This window comes from Leucopleurus acutus (genome assembly GCF_964270905.1).
Source record: "Leucopleurus acutus genome assembly, chromosome: 16".
Lineage (NCBI taxonomy): Eukaryota > Metazoa > Chordata > Mammalia > Artiodactyla > Delphinidae > Leucopleurus > Leucopleurus acutus.
Window position 1 is genome coordinate 42,352,912 of NC_139158.1, and position 22,811 is coordinate 42,375,722.

Sequence of the window (22,811 nt, forward strand, 5' to 3'; positions counted from 1 at the left end):
CACACACACACACACACATAGACACACACACACAGACACACACACGCGCGCGCGCATGTACACATTTGGAGACAGACGTGTACCAGCACGGCGAAAGTCTGACATTTGGTTTTAGGGTCCTCCATCAGTCATTAAGCCCCAGCAAAGATGGTTCTACCCTGACGGTAAAAGATACCCCTTTACCAAAAGCACCTTCTCGCGTTTAATTATAGAACCAATGATGATGTCTAATAAAAAAAATTTTTTTTACTATGTTCATAGTATTTTTTAAACTTTTCCAAAATACACGGCCTGATTGTATTAAATTTTTGAAAGGCATCAGGTTGTCTGATAATAAGTCATTTACCCTGCATGTTCATTTTGGCAGCAGAGATTTAAAGCCCGGTCACTTTAGGTAACTGGCTCCATAAATCTGTTGTATGCACCTCAGATTGGAGAGCGCAGCCAGCACCCTAATGACGACACCCCTCTGGTGACATGTCAGGGACTTAACAGAAACCCAAGGAGCAAATGTTTCCAGCCTTCATCCTCCCAGCAGGGTGGATCAACCTGGATGTTACGTTTGGGACACACAGATTCTTGGCTACTAAGAACTCGTTCTGGGTTCAGGCGGGTTCTTTCTTTTGAAGGCTGGAGGGGAGCACCAGTCAGAAAGGGGGCCTTCCAGCGCCTCATTAAGGAACTTAAAATCAGGTGGTCAGGGAGAGGGAGTAGTTCTGAGAATTGAAGTGGGGCAGAATAAGGAGATCTGTTTGGAGGCCAGCGAGGGGGAAAAGGCAGGGGTTTTGCTTGTGCAGCCTCTGCTGCTTTAAATAAAGAGCATGCTCGCAGGCCCGGGTGCCCTGCACGGCAAGCCCTCGATCCCAGCTGTCATCGCCCTCACACGGCCTCCAGGTGAAGAGAAGGAGCCCTTGTTTCCCGGGTGAAGAGAGGAGTCTTGTTCGTGACCCCTGGCCCGCGGCCGCCGCAGACCCCCGCCCCCGCCGCTGGCCTTTGTGCTGCCGCCCCCTCCTCCCCTCCCTCCGGCTTTGTGCTCCCTTCGAGTGCCCCCCCCCCGGAAGGGACCACCCAGGGGGTTGCACAATGGGGGCCGAGGTAGCCACCAAAACATAGGTTTCCTAAGACAGCCCATGAAAAGAAAAATACTGTTTAACTATGTACATGTTTGTCCTTTCTACAACCGTTTTGTGTGGCCAACAAAACCCCACGTCCAGACCCTGCCTCGGCCGCACCTACAGCTGTTCTGGCCACCGGGCGTCAGGCTTGGGATCCTTGCTCCCAGTTCCTGTTCCCAGGGTGCTAATTCTTCATGCCGGTTACGTTGACGCGTTTGGATTGATGGTCAGGAAGTTTGATAGCAAAGCAAACAAATTACGCTGGCCTGATGAAACTGTTTATCAGTCGTCCTCAGAGTTGGTGGCTTGGCGTGGCTCCTGGGTGAAATGTGTCTGTAAGACTACCCAACAAAAGCTGGCAGCCCAGAATTCAGTTCTCAATAGCCATTTACACCTCGGTAAAAGGATTAGCGCTGGCCGATTGCTACCCTGTTTAAATCTTAATTTGCATCTTTATGGAGGTAGGGCTTTCTTCGGGCCTCTCTGCTTCTGGGTTGTGTTTGTGTACCTGTGGGTGGGGTGTCACTAGAGGTTTTCTCTTATTGGCAAAGGTGCTAAATTGCTTCAGGAGGACCAGTAAGCTACACAAATTGAATTAGCGGCTCGGGTTTTGACTGACAACAGTCGGCTTTGGTTCATTAGTTATATTTTGCAGCAGTTGTGGGCTTTGAGCATTAGGTACGTGAATGCATTCTGTTACTTCTGTTTAAGAACCTCATGGATCTTAGGAGAATTTTTAAATGTTCATTGTAATCAACAAATTTCCGTGGGAATTAAATGCAGAAAACAAGGCCTGGGATCTGATAAAATGATAGTTTTTAAATCATCTTTTCTATCCAGACCATGTGTTCTTAGTGAAAAGATCAAAGCCACTTATGTTTCAAAAGGAAGGTAGGACTGAAGCCGTGAGTTTCCAGGCGGGGTTTCTGCGACCTCCAGAATCGGGTGCAGACAGTCCATCTGGGTTGTCCCCACCCTCACGTGTGGGTTATTCCTCAGTGACAGGCTCACCATCCACAGCCACCTCTGGGAGTGATGCCTGTTTGTTGTTGCTTGTTCTGAAATACAGTTTCCTCCCTAAAACTTTGTTCTGGATGTAACCAACTCCTTTCTGATTCTTCAGTTTCGTTAAAAAGACAGTAAACGTAATTCATAAAACTTTTAACAAGTAACACTATAATATGTAAATTAGGTAAGCAAACTGGGACCACACCATGCTGACTGCTGTCTCCTGGAGAAAAGGAAGCCCAAAAGTCAAGCTCGCATCACTGCAGCTGAAGCGCATCTGTGCTGAGTCCCCCAAAAACAACACCCACGGGCATGTGTGAAAGTCATATGCTACAGTTAAGGAAAGGTTTATTTTCTGTTTGCTAAGAAGTCATTCTCAGCTTGTGATACTGAAAGAAAAAGTATAACACCTTTTCTCCCTTACTTTAAACAAAAAATTCTACCTTAATTTGAGTGCTCACATTAGCCTGACATGGAATTGCTTTCTTGTAAATTATGTCCTAAATTCTGTGTGACTGAAAAATGAAGCTTTCTTAGAAGGTAATTACTTTAAATTTAGCCAAAACCTTAGAAAGTAATTACTTTATGGACTTCCCTGGTGGCGCAGTGGTTAAGAATCCGCCTGCCAATGCGGGGAACACGGGTTCGAGCCCTGGTCCAGGAAGATCCCACATACCGCGGAGCAACTAAGCCCGTGTGCCACAACTACTGAGCCTGCACTCTAGAGCCCGCGAGCCACAACTACTGAGCCTGTGTGCCACAACTACTGAAGCCTGTGCACCCTAGAGCCCATGCTCCACAACAAGAGAAGCCACTGCAGTGAGAAACCCACGCACCACAACAAAGAGTAGCCCCCACTCCCCGCAACTAGAGAAAGCCTGCGTGCATCAATGAAGACCCAACGCAGCCAAAAATAAATAAATATTTTTTTAAAAAAGTAATTACTTTAAATTTAGCCAAAAACTAATTTTATTTATTGTACTTAACTATTATTGGATAAAATAAAATATTTTAAAGTGCCGTTTGTGTTTCTAGCAATTGCTTGTCATCCAGCAGGTTTGTCCACTTGCCGGACTTCACAGAAAACGACCGGATGGTAGGGCCCAGTGCCTTGGTGCCAGGCCACATATTCCCCCGGGGAGACTGGACATGGGCTGTCAGACCATTGCCCTCCCAGCTGAAGTATTTTGGTAGGAATGCAAATAGAAGACATGAAACAAATTGGGGTCTTGAATTCTGAAATAGTATTTTCATAACACATAGTCTTTAATCTTTAGCTCAGTACACTGTGTGAATTATTTAAGAGTTATTTTCAGCAAAGGATTGATGGATATTTTGCAAACTAAAGTCTATCCCATGGGGAGATAACTGCTAGAAATCTCAACACAGACCAACTCATCAAGGTTCGGAGTTAATCTGGCATCGGCCGTAGCTCCATGGGGACAGTGCTTGCGGCCGTCTAATTGATCACTGTCTTGTTGATCACTCCTTGCGGAGCCCTGGAAGCCCCAGACTGGTGTGACACCAACATGTAAAAACAGGCTGTGACAACAGGCGTGTCATGAATTCCCTAATCTGCTTTTAAATCTTGGCCTGTCATTCAACGCACAGTGTCTTTAAGTGTGTCTTCAGCATCCTGTGAAATCACAAGTCCAGTTGCTGTTCTCAACAGGCTTCTGGTCATGTTGAGAAGACTTGGCAGACAGGGCATAACTGGAGAGCAGTACAGAGTAGGATGCTGTCTGCGTTGTGCTAGAGGAATTCAGGGATGAGAAAGATCCCTGCAAAGAAGGCAGTCGGAGAAGCTCCCAGACAGATGTGGGGAGAGCTGGTCTAAGCAGACGTGATGTTTGGACCAATCAGACTAGGAAAGACCGAAGGCGTTTGGCGTGTGATAGAGCACTGGCCCCACCGTGGTGGTATCGGGTTGCGGGGGTGGGCGCGGATGCTGGCATCAGGGAGCATTGTCTGTAGGGGGTTTATAACAATAATCAAACCGCTGATCAGCTTTCTCTTCTCATCTTTCCTGAGAATGGCAGAGATAAAATGCTCATCCCTGGAGGGAGGCTGCCCCCACCCCTCCTTAGCACAGCAGCATTAACCAGTGTCTGCCGAGTTCCCTGCTGTACTTGGGTTTGGGAGGAGGTGCGGAAGCCATAGCCCTTGCTAGGGGTTTACCACCTGGTCGGGAAGTGTGTCTAGAGGCATCGTAAGCTGGAGACCCCAAGCCTGCAGAGGGCCCCTGTTTGTCAAGCACAGTATTTAACTTTCTTTTGAATAGTTGCCCCATTTTAAAATTTGGGAGATGGCATATAAAAATAAAACTAGTAATTGTGAATTTCCAGCTTCTCGAAAACTGGAAAGATGGAGCCTCACTGAGACACACATTCCTCAGTGGAAGCCTAGGGTGACTGGCCATTTGAGGTTGGCATGTGCCCCGGCTTTTAGCATCCTCAGCCCACCAGCCATGGGTCCTCCCGCACTGCGCTCAAACCTGCGCGCTCCTCCCCGGCCACCCAGAGCACAGGGTCAGTCCCCTGGCCAGTCTGTCCCTCACCAACCCCATCGAGGCACAGCTGCCAGGAAACCAGCCATGGCTCCAGAATCCACAAGGTTTATCTCTGTTGCCTCACCAGAGTTTTATACCGAATTTTATTTCCCTTTACTATTCCGTCACCACCAACTGCAGCCGCCACCTGGCCAGACTCATCTCCTTGCTGGTCCCCACACCTCTCTCATCCTGGCATTTCCCGTCGCCTTTGCTTGTGGCTCCTTGGCTTCAGCTGTCATCTCTCCTCCATCTGCATCCTGCCCAGCAGAAGGTCCTCCTCCCACTTCCTGATTGTCTTCCTGATTGTCTTCCCCTTGTGCGCTCCTTTACTGCGCTCCTCCCACTTCCCCTTGTGCGCTCCTCCCACTTCCTGATTGTCTTCCCCTTGTGCGCTCCTTTACTGCTCTGAAATTGGCTTATCTTCCTCTTCTTAAGGGCAGGTCTTGATCTCCGGTGGCCTCAGCCTGCAGCGGCTTGAACAGGGTTTTGGTTCCCAGCCAGAGATTGAGGTCGGGTCACAGCAGTGAGAGTGCTGAATCCTAGCCACTAGGCCAGTGGTCAGTGACAAGGCCCTGGCCCTTCAGCTTTGCAGAAAAGAATTCCCACAAAGACAGAAGGTAGTGAAACAAGTAAAGTGTTTATTAGGAGGAAAAAGGGTACAGTACGTGTGGACTTTCAGAGAGAGAGTCGTGCCCTTGTGGTAGTTTGAATCACTTATATGGGGCATTTCTTCCGGGTTTCTTTTGGCCAGTCATTTTGATTTGCCTGATTCTGAGTCCATATTTGGTATATCTCAGGGTCCCGCCATGTGCATGCGCATCTCTCAGCCAAGATGGATGCCAGCGAAGAGATCTATGGGTAAGTTGGCATCACTCCCCTTTTGACCTCCAGGGAGCTTTCTAGTTGGGCAGATCTCTTTGACTTTGAGAATGAGAAGTATGTGGTCTTTTATCTGGGCAGGGCCCAGCCTCTTCTCTCGATTGTCCTGCTATTTTCATCTTGGAGTATCATCCACAGGGAACAAACTCCAGCTGTTTACCCTGTGGGGGGGCCCATCTATCTCCTGCCTCAGTCTCATTCTGTGAATTGGTTGGCGACAAGATAAACCCTTCCAGGGAGAATCAGGACCCAGATTTTGCCTTAGGAAAAGCAGGTATCCATAGGTGCTGTAAGTCCCACTGGCCAGGAGTCCAGGAGGTGTGGGGCAGCAGAGCTCAGGATTGAAGGACCCAACAGGGTCTGGCCCATAGGGATGAAGACTCCAGGCTTAGCGTTTAGACAGGAGCTCGGGACTTGGCAAGGAGCTGGAGTGCCGACAGGGTGGTCCGGAGTCGAGAACAGGGCTTGAATCTGGGGGCCCATTTCTATTTCCTGCCCAGGGTGGAAACCTGCTCCAGAGTGGGGGTGGGCCCGTACCTCCAGTGTACAGGAGGAGCAGGTCTTTTTCATCCTTGCATCATCGGGCGCATGGCCATTGCATAATAGATCTAGTAACTTAACCAACCTTTGCACTAATTACAAATTAGTAGTACTTTGCTAATGAACATTGGTTTATAAGTTGCTTCATTTTCCTTTTGGGGTATGTATTGAATCTTTCCAACTACACATGTGATCAGTTCCTTTAAAGGAGAAATACTGTTTTGTCTTTGATATCTTCTCCCATAGCTTTTTAGAATCATGCAAACAGACATTTTTTTTTAAAGGAACTTACTACCCAATCTCTTTGGAGGCTGTTGTGGCCCTATGACAGACCTAACCTAAAACAGTGGCCAAACTGTTAACACTCCACCAGTCCCCCCATGGACTGCAAATAGATGATGAGGGCTAAATCCCTCTTTCCACTCCTTCCTGTTCTTACTAAGAATAAAGAAAATGCAGTGGGGTCTGAATGGAGAAATAATAGTCATTTTTCTACATTCAGAAATAGAGGATGTAACCTGTACTTCAGCCAGCAGTTTTCAATTTCTTAGCAGTGACAATTTAAGTAAATTTCATGTGAGTTGAGGAGCTCTAACTTTGTTATGATTGACAATGTAAAATTAGCCTTTTCTGCTGTTAAGATTATCTGGCATTCCTATCAGTCAGGTGGCATGTGGAATGAGATTGCACAGCTGTGGATTTGAACATCATTAAAGTCTTCAAAGGGTTAAAAGCTACTTCCTCTGATGGATTTAAAACTGCCACATACACACAAACAAGTTTTCCAAACCACCCCGTTTTACATCTTTGTCGAGAGACAGTCTGGTTGCTGCGTTTTTATGTCTAGATTGTATTACAGATATATTTCAATAAACCATGAGGAACCACCATAGATTCTAGAAGCTGGCCGTCTGTGCTTAAATAAACATCTCCTGCAGTACCTGTTTTATTTTATAGGCTGTGTAATCGCAGTGACATTCTGAGAAAAGACCTTGACGCCTGTGAAGCAGCTGTCCTTCACCAGATCCCCAGACTCTCCCCTGGGGGTGGCAGCAACGAAAAGCAAGTCAGGTATGACTGTCGTCAAGTTGCTGCTGTGGTGGGTCGGCCTTTGTTCCCAGATAAGGGTCTCGAAACGCTGGTCCACATGATCAGCACTGTGCTGGGCACTTGCAGCATCAATTTAACTGTGGCTTCACCATCTCCTTCTTTGTGAATGTATCTGTTTTTCATTGTTAATTGGATATATCTACTCAACCCCTGCCCATAGCAACATTTGTAGGCTTACTTGGGGGGAGGGAAGATGGGTAGGCTTTGTCTGACATGTTAGCGTACCTTGGTGAACGCCCAGGTTATCCAGCAAAGCCACCATCTAGAGGGATGTCCTTAGCAGGTCCAAACCCCAGATAGATTCCTAAATTTCCAAGGTCATGCTAGTGATACAGACCCCTAAGTACGTTCCTGCACCAACAGCATCGACAAGCCCTGGGAGCTTGTTAGAAATGCACGTTCTCGGGTCCCACCCCAGATCCACTGAATCAGGAGTCTGCAGGAGGGACCCAGCCATGCAGGGTTTGAATGAGTGTTAAACTCTGCTTCCTCAAGTTCGAGAGCAGCGCTCGGAGGATGTGCCTTAAATGGCTAGAAAGCTGGGGTGAGAGAGTGGGGGTTAATCATTTGCAGGGTGGTTGGTGCATACGAACCATGATTCTTGTACGTCCTTCCTAAATCAGATAGAAATCGATCCTTCCACCCACCTTCTCGGCACTCTAGGTGTCTTCTCATGCATGGCCTCAGAAGCTTCGTGGCATCTGGGCTTCTTAATTGAATTCGCAAAATTACAGTTGTGTAGTATGTGTAATAGTTTGTCCAGTGCTGGCCCCTGGTAGGTGCTTGATTCATGGTACGTGAATGTTACCAGTGTCCTAACCCCGATTTTTATTCGGGGGACTGACTACGTTTCCTCTTTATGAGGTAGGTCCCCACCATTTTGCAGCAGAGAACAAATGACAGCTCAGGTGTGGTCAGCCATCTGAAAGGGCCTTGACTGGCCAGGAGAGCCAGAGGGGCTTCGGGTCTGGTTGTCTAACATCCGGCTTTGTCTTCTCTCCCTTCCACATGCCACACAGGCACTTTTATGTAATGATATAAACAGGAAGGATAACATGATTTTCAGAGTAGAATTCAGCATAAATCCAGTGTGTATTGGGTCCCATCAGGGCGTGAGGAGAAGTCAGGGTAATGGCCTCTAAAAGGACCTTGTTACAAGAAAACTTGGCTAATCTCAGCGCTCCATTCCACAGACCACAAGGTGAGGTTCACAAGTCCTGAATGTGTTTACATTCCCGTCTGCATCATGCTGTGATCTCCAGACTACAGAGAATGCTAGACATGACCTTCCTGGATCAGTAGCTTTTCAACTTAACAGCAGTAAAGGGCAGTGCACGAAAATCCTCTTCCATGTTTTTTATCATGTGAAGTGACAAAAGGCAGTCTTTAAAATACCCTTTACAGAGGTGTGGAAGAAGCTGGCTGGGGAGGAGTCTGTGGTCATTTGGTGATTGTGTACTGTAAGGCTCTTCAGCTTGGACCCCGGCTTCTTTCTCACTGCCTTGTGTGTCTGTTGATATACTACTTGGCATAAACGACAGTTGTGGTATGTCGCATAAAAAGCATATTATGCATTTATAATTCTCTTTGCAAACTGAGTTGTTAGACTAAATGATTCATCGTGTGACTCTCTTAACCTGGTCTGCCAAACTGTGACTGTGGGTGATAAGATATGATATCTCCATCAACTACACCAATGTTTGTTTTAGTTTCTCAACATGCATAAATAGAGCATTGGTTTCCATTATGAGAAGTTGCATTTTTACATGACTGTTGATCTACAGTTATGTATAAATCAGTCTTCCAGAAGAAATGATCCTTCTTTATGACCAACACAAATTTTAAAATTAATATGTGGAGCCTTCGGAACTGTTTCTTTGCCACAATCATTTTTTAAAGCCAGATAAAGAAGTCAGGAATGGTTCCATTATAATGTCACTGTTGTGTTCTGTTACAATTAGAATTACCCCGTGTCGTGACTGAGGATGCTGTTCACAGTGCACACTGATTGTCACTGGTTCCCTCTCTAGCCTCGGAAAAAGGCCCAGGTGTCTACCTGACCTTTGAGAGACAAGCAGTCAGGTCTTAGCTGCCAGTCCTTTCTCACAGGCTTTATTTCTTTATTTTTTTTATGCTCCTTATATTTTATTTTATTATTTTTAATTGGGGTATAGTTGTTTTACAATGTTGTATTAGTTTCTACTGCACAGCAAAGTGAAGTAGCATTCCCTGTGCCATACAGCAGGCCCTCATTAGCTATGCATTCCTTACACATTAGTGTATATATGTTAATCCCAACCTCCCAGTTCATCCCACCTCCCCTTCCCCCCTTGGTGTCCATACGTTTGTTCCCTACATCTCTTTCTGTTTCTGCCTTGCACACTGGTTCATCTGTACCATTTTTCTAGATTCCACATACATGCGTTAATATGCGATATTTGTTTTTCTCCTTCTGACTTACTGTACTCTGTATGACAGTCTCTAGGTCCATCCACATCTCTACAAATGACCCCATTTCATTCCTTTTTATGGCTGAGTAATATTCCATTGTGTATATGTACCACATCTTCTTTATCCATCAAAATGGATTAAATGTAAGATGGGGCACTGTAAAACTCTTAGAGGAAAACATAGGGAGAACACTCTTTGACGTAAATCACAGCAAGATCTTTTTTGACCCACCTTCCAGACTAATGGGAATAAAAACAAAAATAAACAAATGGGACCTAATGAAACTTCAAACCTTTTGCACAGCAAAGGAAACCATAAACAAGATGAAAGACAACCCTCAGAATGGTGGGAGGAGATATTTGCAAATGAATCAACAGACAAAGGATTAATCTCCAAAATATACAAACAGCTCATGCAGCTCAGTATCAAAAAAACAAACAACCCAGTCAGAAAATGGGCAGAAGACCTAAACAGACGTTTCTCCAAAGAAGACATACAGATGGCCAAGAGGCATATGAAAAGATGCTCAACATCTTTATTAATTATTAGAGAAATGCAAATCAAAACTACAATGAGGTATCACCTCACACTGGTCAGAATAACCATCATCAAAAAATCTACAAATAATAATTGCTGGAGAGGGTGTGGAGAAAAGGGAACCCTCTTGTACTGTTGGTGGGAATGTAAATTGATACAGCCACTATGGAGAACAGTATGGAGGTTCCTTAAAAAACTAAAAATAGAAGTACCGTATGACCCAGCAATCCCACTCCTGGGCATATACCCAGGGAAAACCATATTCAAAAAGACACATGCACCCCAGTGTTCATTGCGGCACTATTTACCATAGTCTCACAGGCTTTAATCCCGGCGTCACGCTCCCCCTGCCCTCTGTGTGCTCCCACCTCCTGTGCCCCTTAGCACCCAGGAGCTGTTGCTAGGTATTCCCCAAAGTGAAGTATTCCCTTCTGCCTTGTGATATCCCTTGGACTGAAACAGTCAGCTTGGTCATTCCAGAAACACAGACTTGGAGAGAATGATACTTCTGTTCCTTAATTGTTAATGACATTGATGTCACAGAATTCTAAGCCGGGCAGAATGGGAAGGCTCTGACAGCTTATGGACTCCTGCAGGCCTGTGAATAGAGCCATGTTTGGTGTGGTCGTGGCCCTGCTTGAGCCCCTGACCAAACCTCGGCAGGTGACATCTGTCTCTTTGCTTTAATCCCATCTGGAAAATGGGACACCTGCCCCATAGCATACTCTGAAAGATAGTGTGAAGATTTCTGAATTCTCTATCACAAGATGAAGCATCTTAAAAAAGAAAAAAACCATTCCTATCATCATTATTATTAATTTTTGTTATATCAAGGATTAAATGTTGAAAGTCCTTCATACGAAAGGTTTACTATTATTAGGTGGAGGACCAAGTCATTATTTTAGACAATTACGAGTTTTTAAAATATGATTCATGTCACTTGGGGCAGTTGATTTTAAAACTTTGTTCATATTGCCTCCTGGAGAATATATTTTAACACAAAAGTGATTACTTAATCATTTTATCTTATATGAAAGCCGTAATGAGACCACCCATGAGTTTATGTTTGTCCAGGTGCAATTAATTGTCTCTGTCAGTGGCTACTTTCAGATGGAGTCACCCAATTGTACTCTCAAGCTAATGCTGAACAATTGAGTCAGCTTTATAGTGTTTGGAGTATAGTATGTAGAAATCTCTTTATTTTATCTGCTTCTGCTCAGAATAAAATTCAAGGTACTTATTACTTTGTCTGCATTTAAAACTTTTGTCAAATTACCAATCTGTTGTAAATCATTTGTAGTTAGGAAATGCTGGTACATTTGCTTAAATTGCAGTTTTCTCATTGGAAACCATTCCAAGTATATGAAATTAATTATAGACTATTTAGAGTCTATTGCTTTACTTATCTTTAATTAGAGGAGTATATAATTTAACTGACATCACACTTTGTTTTTTCCGTGTGACATTGATACTGTAAAGTTTCCGAAGTGAAGTGGACAAAAGAGGAAAAAACTTCTTTAAGTCCTTTGTACCACTATGTAGATGTTCTGATTCTGTATGTTTGTGTAGAACCAGGGACGGGACTCCACACAAGGCCAGCCATGGCCCAAGCCCTCCTTGTTGCCAGGTGTTGGTTTAGCTGTTCAGAAGTCACAGGTTCTAGTGCTCGACCTCCTCCAGAAGCTTATTTGCTTTTTGACCCCATAGGTTTCATCCTTTTGTGAAGCAGGTATGATAATTATAGGAAACCTTAGCTACTTCTTTCACTCCAGGACCCAAAGGATGGTTACAGTTGGCAGAGGTGTTAGTAACCCAAGTCTTGCCTTGGCTTTGCTTCTGCAGAAATCATGTGTATCAGTCACCAGAGAGACTGGTCTCTGCTAATTCATTCCATCGCAACTAACTTAACTAGCTTAACTCATCCTCATTAAACTTGTTTTCAAATTTAATTCATCCTAACTAAACACTCTTTCAGGCTAAAAACACAATTGATTTACTCATTATGAGAAATATACCTGCTGACTGGACTAGGGTTTGCCGATGGCCTGTGAGTGCATTTTCCTAGGAGGGAAATAAATTTATTGCAAACCCAAGTACAGATTCAAAGGTTGCTTCATTCACATAGAACAGAACAGAAAAGAGGAACTGGGGGCTTTATGACGTCACTGGGATCTAGACATCATCAGGAGAGGCAAGTTGCTGAAGGGGCTTTCTACCAAACCAGCCTGGAACCTTGGAATCATTTGGGGAAGTGTTTTAAATAAGTTCCTGGATTCCAATGATGCATCATCCCACTTTATTCAAGTCTTGGGAAAAACTAGGGTTAGGTCAGGCAAAGGTTGTAACAATTAAGATTTATTTTAAAAGGTTCTGGATTGTACCTAGACTAACTTTTTTCACATTTTATTATGAAAATTTCCAAACATACAGAAAAGTAAAAAGAACTGTACACCCACATACCCACCACCCAGATTCTACCATTGACATTTTATTACACTCCCAAATCTGTCTCTCTCCATTTCCCATCCATCCATCCATCAGTTGCAATCTGTTATTTGTCTGCATTTCCAAGTAAGTTGCAGATATTAGTACACTGTTTTTTAGCTTATACTTTGAAATTTTTAAACGTCCACAAAAGCAGATACGAGTATAATGAAATCCCATGTACCCTCACCCAGATCCACAGTTGTCAACATTTTGTCAGTCTTAGTTTATCTCCTTCCCTCACCTACACTTTTTTCTTGAGTAGTTTAAAACAGACAGCATTTTTCTCTCACAAATACTTATATCTCTAACGTACAAGGATTAAATACATTACCATTTAAGAAGATTCTTTATTACCTAGTCCTTGTCAGTTTGCTTTGGCTTTCTCTAAAAAAGTCTGTCTGTATTTGCTGTGTTTGAATCAGGATCCAAATGATTTCCCTGTAAACTGGTGGTTGGACCCGAGTCCAGGATTACATTGCAGGCGGGTTATTCTGGCAGAATGACATCCAAGGCAGTGCTGGTCCTTCTTACTCCACCTCCTAAGGCAGCAGGTGTCTACTTGTCCCACCGTTTGTGCTGCCGAGGCTGGGCCGTGGGCTCGAGCGTTGGCAGACGGATGCCTCTGATATAAAGCTTCCACTACGCAATTTTCTCAAAGTTAGGATCCTTTCCTAGGTGCATTTCATTCACTTGGACTTAGAAAATGGCGACTTTTCTAACTCAGTTCTTTCTTCTGCATTTATTAGTTGGAAAAACTTTTCCCATCAACTACTTGGTAACTCTGAAATTTCTTTTTCAACCACAGAGGCAGGGTAAATGCTTGATTCTATCCCTTTACTTAACCAGTTTCCAGAATAATGAGTTGTTGCCCTAGCAGCATCCAAAGATTGGTTTGTTTATATTTTTGTGGTAAAAACACACATAAACATAAAGTTTACCATCTTAACCATTTTAAGTGTACAGTTCAGTAGTGTTAAGTACATTCACATTGGTGTGCAGCAGATCTCTAGAACTTCGTCATCGCACAAAACTGGAGCTCTGTGCCCGCTAAACTAGCCCCTATTCCTCCCTCCCCCAGCCCTTGGCAGTCACCACACTACTCTCTGTCTTTGTGAATTTGACTACCCTCAGCATCTTATGTAAGTGGGATCGTACTGTATCTGCCTTTCTGTGACTGGCTTATATCATTTAGCAGAATGTCTGTAGATTCATCTGTGTTGTGGCCTGTGAATCCAAAGGTTTTTATTATTTTTAAAATTTTATTTACTTATTTATTTTTCAAACGAACTCATGTATTTTTATATATTTGCTGTGTATCAGTCTGCGGTAGTCATTATCCTTTTGGTTGTCAAACTGTCCTGTCCTTGGCCAGTGGAAACCCCTTCAAGAGAACCCTCAAGGCCTTTGCACACAGCTCAGAAGTCTGAGAACTTCCTTACTTCCTGGAACGACAAGGTGCTCCGGGCTCATCTGGTGCATTTCCTGCCCCAGACCTGGAATATAACGCATTTTTCTAAGTGGGCCTGGTTCCTTTTAGTACTGCATCTAAGTACTGGACTCTGGAAATTCCCTTAGCCCAGAATATATTAGGTTCCAGACTTTTCTGGATAAACTGTCTAATACTAGCTTGATTATGGGGGCCTTTAACAATGTGGGAGGTTCGTAAGTCACCCAGCACGGGACACGTCTAATGGGTCTCCTGTTTCTGTTTCATAGGTTTGAACAAGCACCAGCCTCAGGTTTGTGGAGGACACCATCAGGTCAGTGTGTTACCACCTTGAAAAGACATGATAATTCTGTCCAAGAAGAGGTGGTCGCGAAGCTGTCTGAAGTTTTCCCAGTCAAAAATGTGGACCAGAGGACAACGGTTAGTAATTTTTATTTTTTTAAATAAGTTTCAACATGTACAAGTTAGTCATTTGAGGAAATAGTTACGTTCTTAACAATGATTAACATATTTGAAAAAAATGATAAGTTGTAAGTGAGGTTTTGTGGTTGGTTGGTTGGTTGGTTGGTTGGTTGGTTGGTTGGTTGAACTGTCTGATCTCAGGCCTTTTGCATAGTGTTATATGTAGGCATCTCAAGTCCTTACATAAAGTTAACCCAGGTCCTGGAGGTAACCTAGTTAAACATAGCTACCACAACATTTGCCCAGGGAATTTAGGAGCATCTTGTAGAATTCTGGTTTTCTTTCTCTGCTCCATCCTTTAAAAATACTGTATGGTCATTTATGTCAACTCCGCAAATATGTATTAATCCACTTCTGTGGATTAGGCAGCAGCCCAGATCCACTGGAGGGAAAGAGAGAAATCCCACGTGGTCCCTCCGTCAGGGGAATGGCATAATGGGATGCCTGCAGTAAGAACACGGCAGAGGGTATGGACCCTCAGGAAAGGGAGCCAGGCCATCTGGAGAAACAAGGAGGGAGCCGAGGGGTGTGCGAGGTGACCCTTAAAAGACAGGCAGGATTTTGACAGGCTCAGAGGGCGGGGCGATGGGCAAGGGCTGTTAGGAGCCCAAGAACAGACCAAGAAAGCCCACACTTTTCCAGGAAACGGAGCTGTTCTCTGTGGCTGGGGAGTGGACTGCATCTGGGGACAGGGATGAGAAGCTCTAGGGATCACCACCCACCGTGCAGGGTCTGGCCCAGCTCGGGAGCTGGTGTTCACGGGTTCAGCAGAGTTTGGAAAGCCGCGGAGCCCCTTGAGCCAGGCTGCAGGAGGGTCTGCAGGGCCTCAGGGAATTTAGCCTGCATGGATGGGAGGGGTCGGCCAAGGACGAACCCTGCTGTGGCTCAGCCAGGACAGTTGGGGGCTGACTGATGACCTGTCACTAGGGAGAGCATGAGATGCTGGACGCGAGCTGATGGAGCCCTTTTCTGGGGAAACACGGGGAGTGCGGGGTGGGGGGTGGAAGACCAGGTCCAGAGCGGCCGCCCCATAGACATGGCCTTTCTTCTCCTGAGCTTACTGTCTTGTTTGTCTTGTTTCCAAGTATGTTTTTTCTTTCTTTTTTTTTTTTTTTTCTTGGCCATGCTGCATGGCTTGTGGGATTTTAGTTCCCCAACCAGGGATTGTACCCAGGCCCTCGGCAGTGAGGGTGCAGAGTCCCAACCACTGGACTGCCAGGGAATTCCCTCCAAGTATGTTTTTTTATCCTTATACATAATGTAGTCTTCTCAGGCTTTTTGATCATTTTACAGTTTTTATTTTTATTATGCACAATGTTCAGGATTCCTCATGTGCCCCCTCTGGAGGCAAACCTTTCCCCTCTGTCCCAAAGCCACAGCCTGTGCTGCCATGCAGTCCAGAGCCTCTGCATCACCCTCCAGCCTTCCCAAACCCCCCTTTCCTGCCCCCTTAATTAAAAGAGAGTAAAAGGACTTTTTTTTTAAGCATTTCAAACATACGTACATGGAGTGATACAGTGACGCCATTGACCCACACTTGCACATGTGTTACCCCTGCACCATGTTGTTTCGGACTCCCTCGCCCTCCTATTCCTTCCCTCCCTCTGCCCTTTCTCTGCTCTCCCTCCTCACCTCCTTCCTCCCCACTTCCCTCCTGGAGTAAATTATTGCAGGTATAGATACAGCCCCTGGGCACCCCTCACAGTTCCTGCCCTTTTCAAAGGTAACCTTGTGTGCATCCTTCCTGCACACATTTTCATTTTACTGTGTTGCGTGTGACTCAGTAAGTAACCCTTAGTTTTGTTTTGTTTTGTTTGAGGTATGGTACCATTTGTGCGAATGTTCTTAAAGAAAGAACAGTATTCTTTAGGGGGAACAGAACCTGTGCTTTTTAGATCCGTTCCATACCTATTGATAAATGTAGATCCTAAAAAGGATTTTGTTTTCAGGTTTTATTATCCATCGTATTTAGTACTGTTTTGTAACGACACCGTTTTCCATTCTTGTTCACTGCAGCTACCCCAAATCTCAGCCATGTCAAGGGTGAAATAAGTATTGGCCTCCTGCCATTTGCCATCTCATCATCTTTTTTTTTTTTCTAAAGGTGTTGTTTATATCAGGAAAACATATTCCAAGTTCCAGACGACCAGTTCACTCATAATTTTTCAAATAATAGCTCCATCATTAATGGGAAAGGGGCTTCCCAACTAACAGTTTATGAGTCAAATGATATTCTTCCTCCCCTAGTAGGTTTCTTGTTCCTTTTTAAATCATCTTAGTGACAGCCATAAAAATTACTAATAAATGAATGACAAAATCCATCCTTAAGGGACTTCCCTGGCAGTCCAGTGGTTAAGACTCTATGCTTCCAACTGCAGGGGGCACGGGTTCAATCCCTGGTTGGGGAACTAAGATCCCACATGCTGTGGCACAGCCAAAAAAAAAAATCCTTCCTTAACAATAGAAGCAAGCAGTCAGTTTCTCAAATAGGTTGCAACTGAAAAAATGCGCGGCCCTAAAGACTAACGTTCCCAGGATGATGTGGGCAGGGGCAAGCCTTACAGACGTGAGAACAAAATGCTTTTCTGGGCTCTAGGACTGTTAGACTCACAAACCATTTTATGATTAGCATAGTCAAGTGTCTTTGAGTTGTTTTCCTGTATTCGAACAATATATACATTTAGTAAATAGTATGGGTTCAGTGTTTCTCTGTAGATAAAATCTTAAAAGTAGGAGATTTTCAAAATTTAAGGAAGCACTACTAGAAATCACTTGGTTAAGAGTCTAATGAAGCTCAGAAATACTTACTTTGATCTCTTGGGTAAATGGCTAATTAAGCAGCCACATGTAAATGATGTTTACCTGTGGGTCCCTTGCTGTCAGCTGGAGTCAACCCGTCTCCTGAGTAAATACATCATTAAAGCTGCTGAAATTTGGATTATGTCCCCCTGAGACCAGATAAGATCCACAGCACCCGCATAACCTATTAGGCAATTACATAATTGAGCTGCATGCTTTTAAATCAGGAAAATTTGTAATTATGTGAAAAAAAAATGAGTTGGGTGCTTCATTAAAATACGAAGTACCTTAATACTGCTTTTCTCCCAAGTGAAGCCTGCTTCCACCCAGGGGGACCTCTGCAGGCAAAGCAGCCCAGCCTGCCGGAGTCACTTGCAGAGCAGGTGGGAACGGCCACAGAAACCCCTGCCCCTCTCCTGAAATGAGGGACTGGTGTTCTGTTCTTCTCTCTTGAATACTCGTTCACTGGCTCATATGAATACTTCCCCTTTCTTTTCAGTGCTACATCGATGAAATCCCCTTCCTCTCCTATAACTCAGATAAAACTTAAGTAATGATACTCGCGTTTCTCTTTAAACACTGAAAAATTACTTCCGGTGTGCAGGAGGAAGGTTCTTGAGGAAGGGTCAGTTAATCTGTGTATGAGGGGAAACATCCATGCTGTCAACATCTGTGGTGTTTCATTCTCTTGTTCTTCTGTGTCTGCATTAACAGCACTGGTTTACATATGGAAGGTAATTTTATTTTATTAAGTGCTTTCACGTTCATTTTCTCTTTGTAGCACCCGTTGCAGAAACCGTATTCTTCTAGAGCTAGCATATGTTTTCTTTAAAAAAGTAACAGGGAAAAAAACAAACTTGGAATATTAAGGTAAACAAAAAGAAGAAAATTGCCTGTTATCCAGCTGTCCACATAGAACCCTGTTGACACTGCGATGTATGGTCTTTAATATTTAACATATTGACAAACGTGGCTTATACTGTTTGTGTGCACGGGCTCCATGTTCCCCACTTGTCACAGGTGAACTTCCTTTCATGCCGTCACGTGTTCTACATCCTTTCTAACGGCTGCACAGAGACCCCTGTGTGGCTCTTCTACTGTCTCTTTAACCAGGCTCCTGGTGTTAAACATTTTAAGTTGTTTTTAATTTTTCCTCTAGTAAAAAGGTTTCAAAGAATATCTGAGCAGTTCAGTTTTTACAGATTCCCATGCGGTTTCCTGAGAATGATTTCCTAAATGTAGATCTGTTAGGTCAAAGGGTATGTGCGTCTCTCAGGCTTCTGCTCTGCACTGTCAGATCTCACCCTGGAAGGGTCATCACTTACCAGGAATGGATGAAAATATCATTTCTCTGAGCTCTTTATGAAACTGGATACTATCAATTTTTTTTTTTTGAGCACCAAATTGAGAAGTGCCAAGGAGGTCAAATTGCGGTCACACTTTTCTCCCACCTATTTGTTAGCCATCTGTATTTCTTCTTTTATATTGGTAATTTGCCAGTTCACGTTCTTTGCTCATTTTTCTATTAGGTTAGTAATATTTTTCCTTACTGACTTTTAAGAACTCATATATGAATTTGTATTATTTGCTACAATATTTTGAGCAGTTTGATTTTCACCTTTCATTTTTCTTAATGGTGTTTGGATACAAAGCCTTTTCCATTAATATCTTCATTTATCTATTTATGCATGTGAATTTCACAATTGATAAGTTTCTAGATGTAAATTGAGTCAACCTAGATGACTCTTAGGGTTCTAGGCCTAGCAAGATCCATATTTAGACAGAACTTTGAGAAAATGAGCCAATTAATCCTGGGTGTCCTGCTGAGCGTAACTCATAGGACAGTTTTTCTTTCATAAGATCTGAAATATGGAGGTGTCACTCTCAGTCTTCCTGTAAGTAGTGTGTGCTCGGCGCTGAATTTCTAAGCGCTTTCTCCTGGCTCCTGGGAAGGTTAGAAAAGTGAGGGACTAGTTCGTTGGTGTCGACTTAGGCTGCAGACTGCTGAGAACGATGAGGCAGTCTCCAGCACCACCACCGGGCTTCAAATGTATGAGATGAGAGCGAGCCTTTACTACCTAACAAATAAGTTGGAACCCAAGCACGGGCCATTCATAAGCACCATCAGAAGGGCCATCTTTGGTGGCATTTTTCAGATAGAGAGCCCCACTTTGCAGAGCCCTTCAGTCACAGGTGGGACGTGCAGGGCAGCTTGCTCACTCTTTGCGCTTTAGTTCTTTCGCGGGTCACACTGCAAACTCCTTCCGTTTGGGGCCTTCCTTAGAAATGCGCCTTTTCAAACATCTGCAAACAGTACATCTTGAGAATGCATCACAGATGTTTTTCCTGACTCTGCATAAGTTGTTTTTGGTGGGTCCTTTGAATGGACCTTCCTACCGTTCCTTGTCTCAGACTGACTTTTGTTTCTGTCCCATATTGTCATTATTTCCTGCTTGTTAGGGACTTAACTTGTGAATTCCTCTGCGGATGACCCGCTGGGCAGATCTACCGCCATCTCTGTTGGCTTCATGGTCCAGCAGAGTCAAACCAACCATTCTCATGCTGTAATTTGACCATCCATCAAAAACCCTTATAGATATAAAGTACTCGTCTCTGAGAAGTTATCTGTAGAATTAGTAAGAGAAATCCTAGAGATATGAGTATTAAGTAGTGAAGATAAATGGGATAAAATATGCGAAATAAATGAAAACCTGCAGTGTGCCCCGCACTTACTCAGCATGGTGAAAAAAGAGGGGTCAGTATAGAGCTGGTGACACTGGCGGTATTCTTAGCAAGCTTACAAGGGCTCGTTAGAAGGATGTTTGCAGTATCATTATAGCACTTTAGTCTGTGTTCTTTTGAAGCCCAGGTGGAACCCAGCTAAAGCAAAAGAAGTTCTTACATGAAAGGGACGTGCAAAACAGTGATGTTGATTGTGTGTCATCATGGAGGGACTAGTGAGAAGTAATCCGAGTTATTGAAAATCTAGGACAATTTCCATTGTCTGCAAATTCTACAGTATAAAGTGTAGAAAGCCTCAACAGTCCTTTAACAACTTTATTCTTAAACTGTGGGTTAAGACAGTGGCTATTGTGAAGTCATGCCAAGAAATTATTAGTTACAGCTATTGCATAAGATAATATGAGGAAGAAATACATACTTGAGGCACTCTCAGAAAGTTTGGATTATTTTAAATATCAGAAAAAGAAAATTATAGTTTTAACTACAGAGATTAAGCCAGTTCTTTTTGTTCATCATCTAAAATGCTTTCCATATATCCAGAATTATTGGGTGCACAGAATAGGAGCTTACTCTCTGTGGGAACAGACAGACTAGATCAGGATGGGCAGAGATCTTGAAATGAGACATGCTAGGATGGTCCAGAGAGCATCCTGATGGTTGCGAGATGGCAGCTCCTGTCCTTCTGAACAGATTCTAGAAGCAAGTGCAGTGCCATGGTTTACATGGGCAGCTGGGACTGGGCACTATGGCAGCCAGTGATGGGAACCAGCCCTGGCCCGAGCTTCAAGGGAGGATGGTACACCTGAATGCCAGTCGGCAGAAACAGGGATCCTGTTCAGTTCATTCCAGAGTTATCCCAGTTGGAGTAAAATCCAAGGCCCACTTTATACAAATGTAGGAAAAGCTCCTGGTTACAAGAACTGGACAGACAGGTCTCAGCTGCAAGGCTAACTTGACACCAGATCTTTTGGCCAAGGAGACTAGAACTCCTTAAGTCCCCTTCAGTCCACCTCTGGCCCCTAGGATGAGCCATGGGTCCTGGAGGCCAGCTGTTCCTAAGGCGGGCCGAAAGCAAGAGCCTTGCAGGGATGTCAAGGCTGATGACAGTGGCCTCGGCCAAACTCATAAGGCTCAGTCTTCAAGGTTTGGCCTCGGCGATTCTTCACATCCTTTCATGTTGATGACAAGGAAAGAGTATGATATTCCCCTTTGTTCACTAGATGTTTGCATTGTTACCGTTTCACTCTCGCACAGAAGATGACCAGGGAGCCTCTGCCCAGCTCCCCCTTCCCTTTCACTTGAGGGTCTCAGGTCCATTCCCCACACAGTGGGTCGGACCCTGCCCCGTGTTTACTACTGTCATCAGGTACCAGGGAGTGGTCGGTGCCACCACCTAGTGTTCCTCTCCCACCGCCGGGGCAGGCTTCCACTTCCGAGTAGGGGGAGAGAGAGGCTTGTGCTCTGGCAGCGGGACAGCGGCACCAATGGTTGTTCAGCTCTGGTCACCAGTATATTTTTATTTCTTGGGGGAGGAGTGCTGACCTGGAAATGCACTGGCACGAGTATTAACCTATCCTATTAAGTGCCACTTTTTCTCTGCCTCTCACGTTGGCTGTGGTAAAATCCCTGCCCACCTCCCTGCCCAGGACACTTATGGCAATGTCGACAGTTCAGTGCCCTGTGAAAGCAGATAGGCCGTGTGGCAGCTGAGTTTCCCCAAGCTCCCCGGCAGGCTTAGTGGCAAAGTACAGAGTGTCTTTATCCTTCATTGAAGGTTATGATTTCCAATAAGGTCGGCTCTCTTTTTGCTTTAGTGTATCCTCCTCCGCCCCCAAGTTTTTCCACAATCTTCCCATTGAGGGGAAGTTCAGGGGTCATTTCTTGAAGAATGGGGATACCATAAGGTCACATTTTTCCAGATCTCCTTCTCAGTCCAAACCAACTCTGTCCTCACGTGCCTGAAAAACAGGAATCGTGCAGTGAAAGAGTAGATCTTGGGTAAACCACCCAGGTTAACAGAGGTGGTCACGTCTCATATACATACTTCCCAAGTAGAAAAACATTGCATTACATAAGATTCAGTCCTCAAAAAATGTCTTCTTGTGAGTGTAAGTTGTTGTAAAGAATTAAATTATGCTGGAAAATAATCAGGTGTTATTTTATCTTGAAGACATTTTAATTTCAGTTAAATGTCAGGAGACAAATTAAATCCTAAGTAAAGCTTAACCTAAAATAACATTTGAAGGCTGGGTCTTTGAGACCAAGGGGAATGTGACTCACCACGGCTTGTTTTTGTTTCTTTGTGCTTTCTTTTATGCACCGTAGGCAACAGCATTATTGAAAAAAGGCCTCACAGGAGAGCATAAGGATAGGTCGGCTGTTCACAGCAGTGAATCATCTTGCAGCTTGCCATCCACTCTGAATGACAACAGTGGAATGAAGAACGGAAAGCCTGCTCTGTGGCTCAGCAGTGTTCCTACAAGGGAACGAGGTAGCTATTGTTAAGGGTCTGTCCACAGCAAAACTGTGTTCAGAATCAATGTGACACCCTCTTTCTCAAGGTGTGCCCATAAAATAAAGCTTCTAAGGAATACCTGTGATTCAATATACATGACATGTTACTTGTTTTATACCACCTTCCAGAAATAGGTGTTTCAAGACTGGGAAACCTAATCGTAGGTCT

General features: G+C 44.3%; 1 protein-coding gene across 3 annotated transcripts in view; it reads left to right on the forward strand.

Moving 5' to 3' along the window:
* Positions 1 to 22,811, forward strand: part of KIZ (kizuna centrosomal protein) — a 113,759-nt gene that overhangs the window by 62,788 nt on the left and 28,160 nt on the right. For 2 of the 3 annotated variants that reach the window (XM_082857721.1, XM_082857722.1), the window contains 3 exons: positions 7,051 to 7,164; positions 14,395 to 14,545; positions 22,454 to 22,619. In XM_082857721.1, the coding sequence (XP_082713847.1) occupies positions 7,051 to 7,164; positions 14,395 to 14,545; positions 22,454 to 22,619 (431 nt within the window). The remainder of the gene's footprint in view (positions 1 to 7,050; positions 7,165 to 14,394; positions 14,546 to 22,453; positions 22,620 to 22,811) is intronic. The other variant, XM_082857723.1, reaches the window with a different exon arrangement.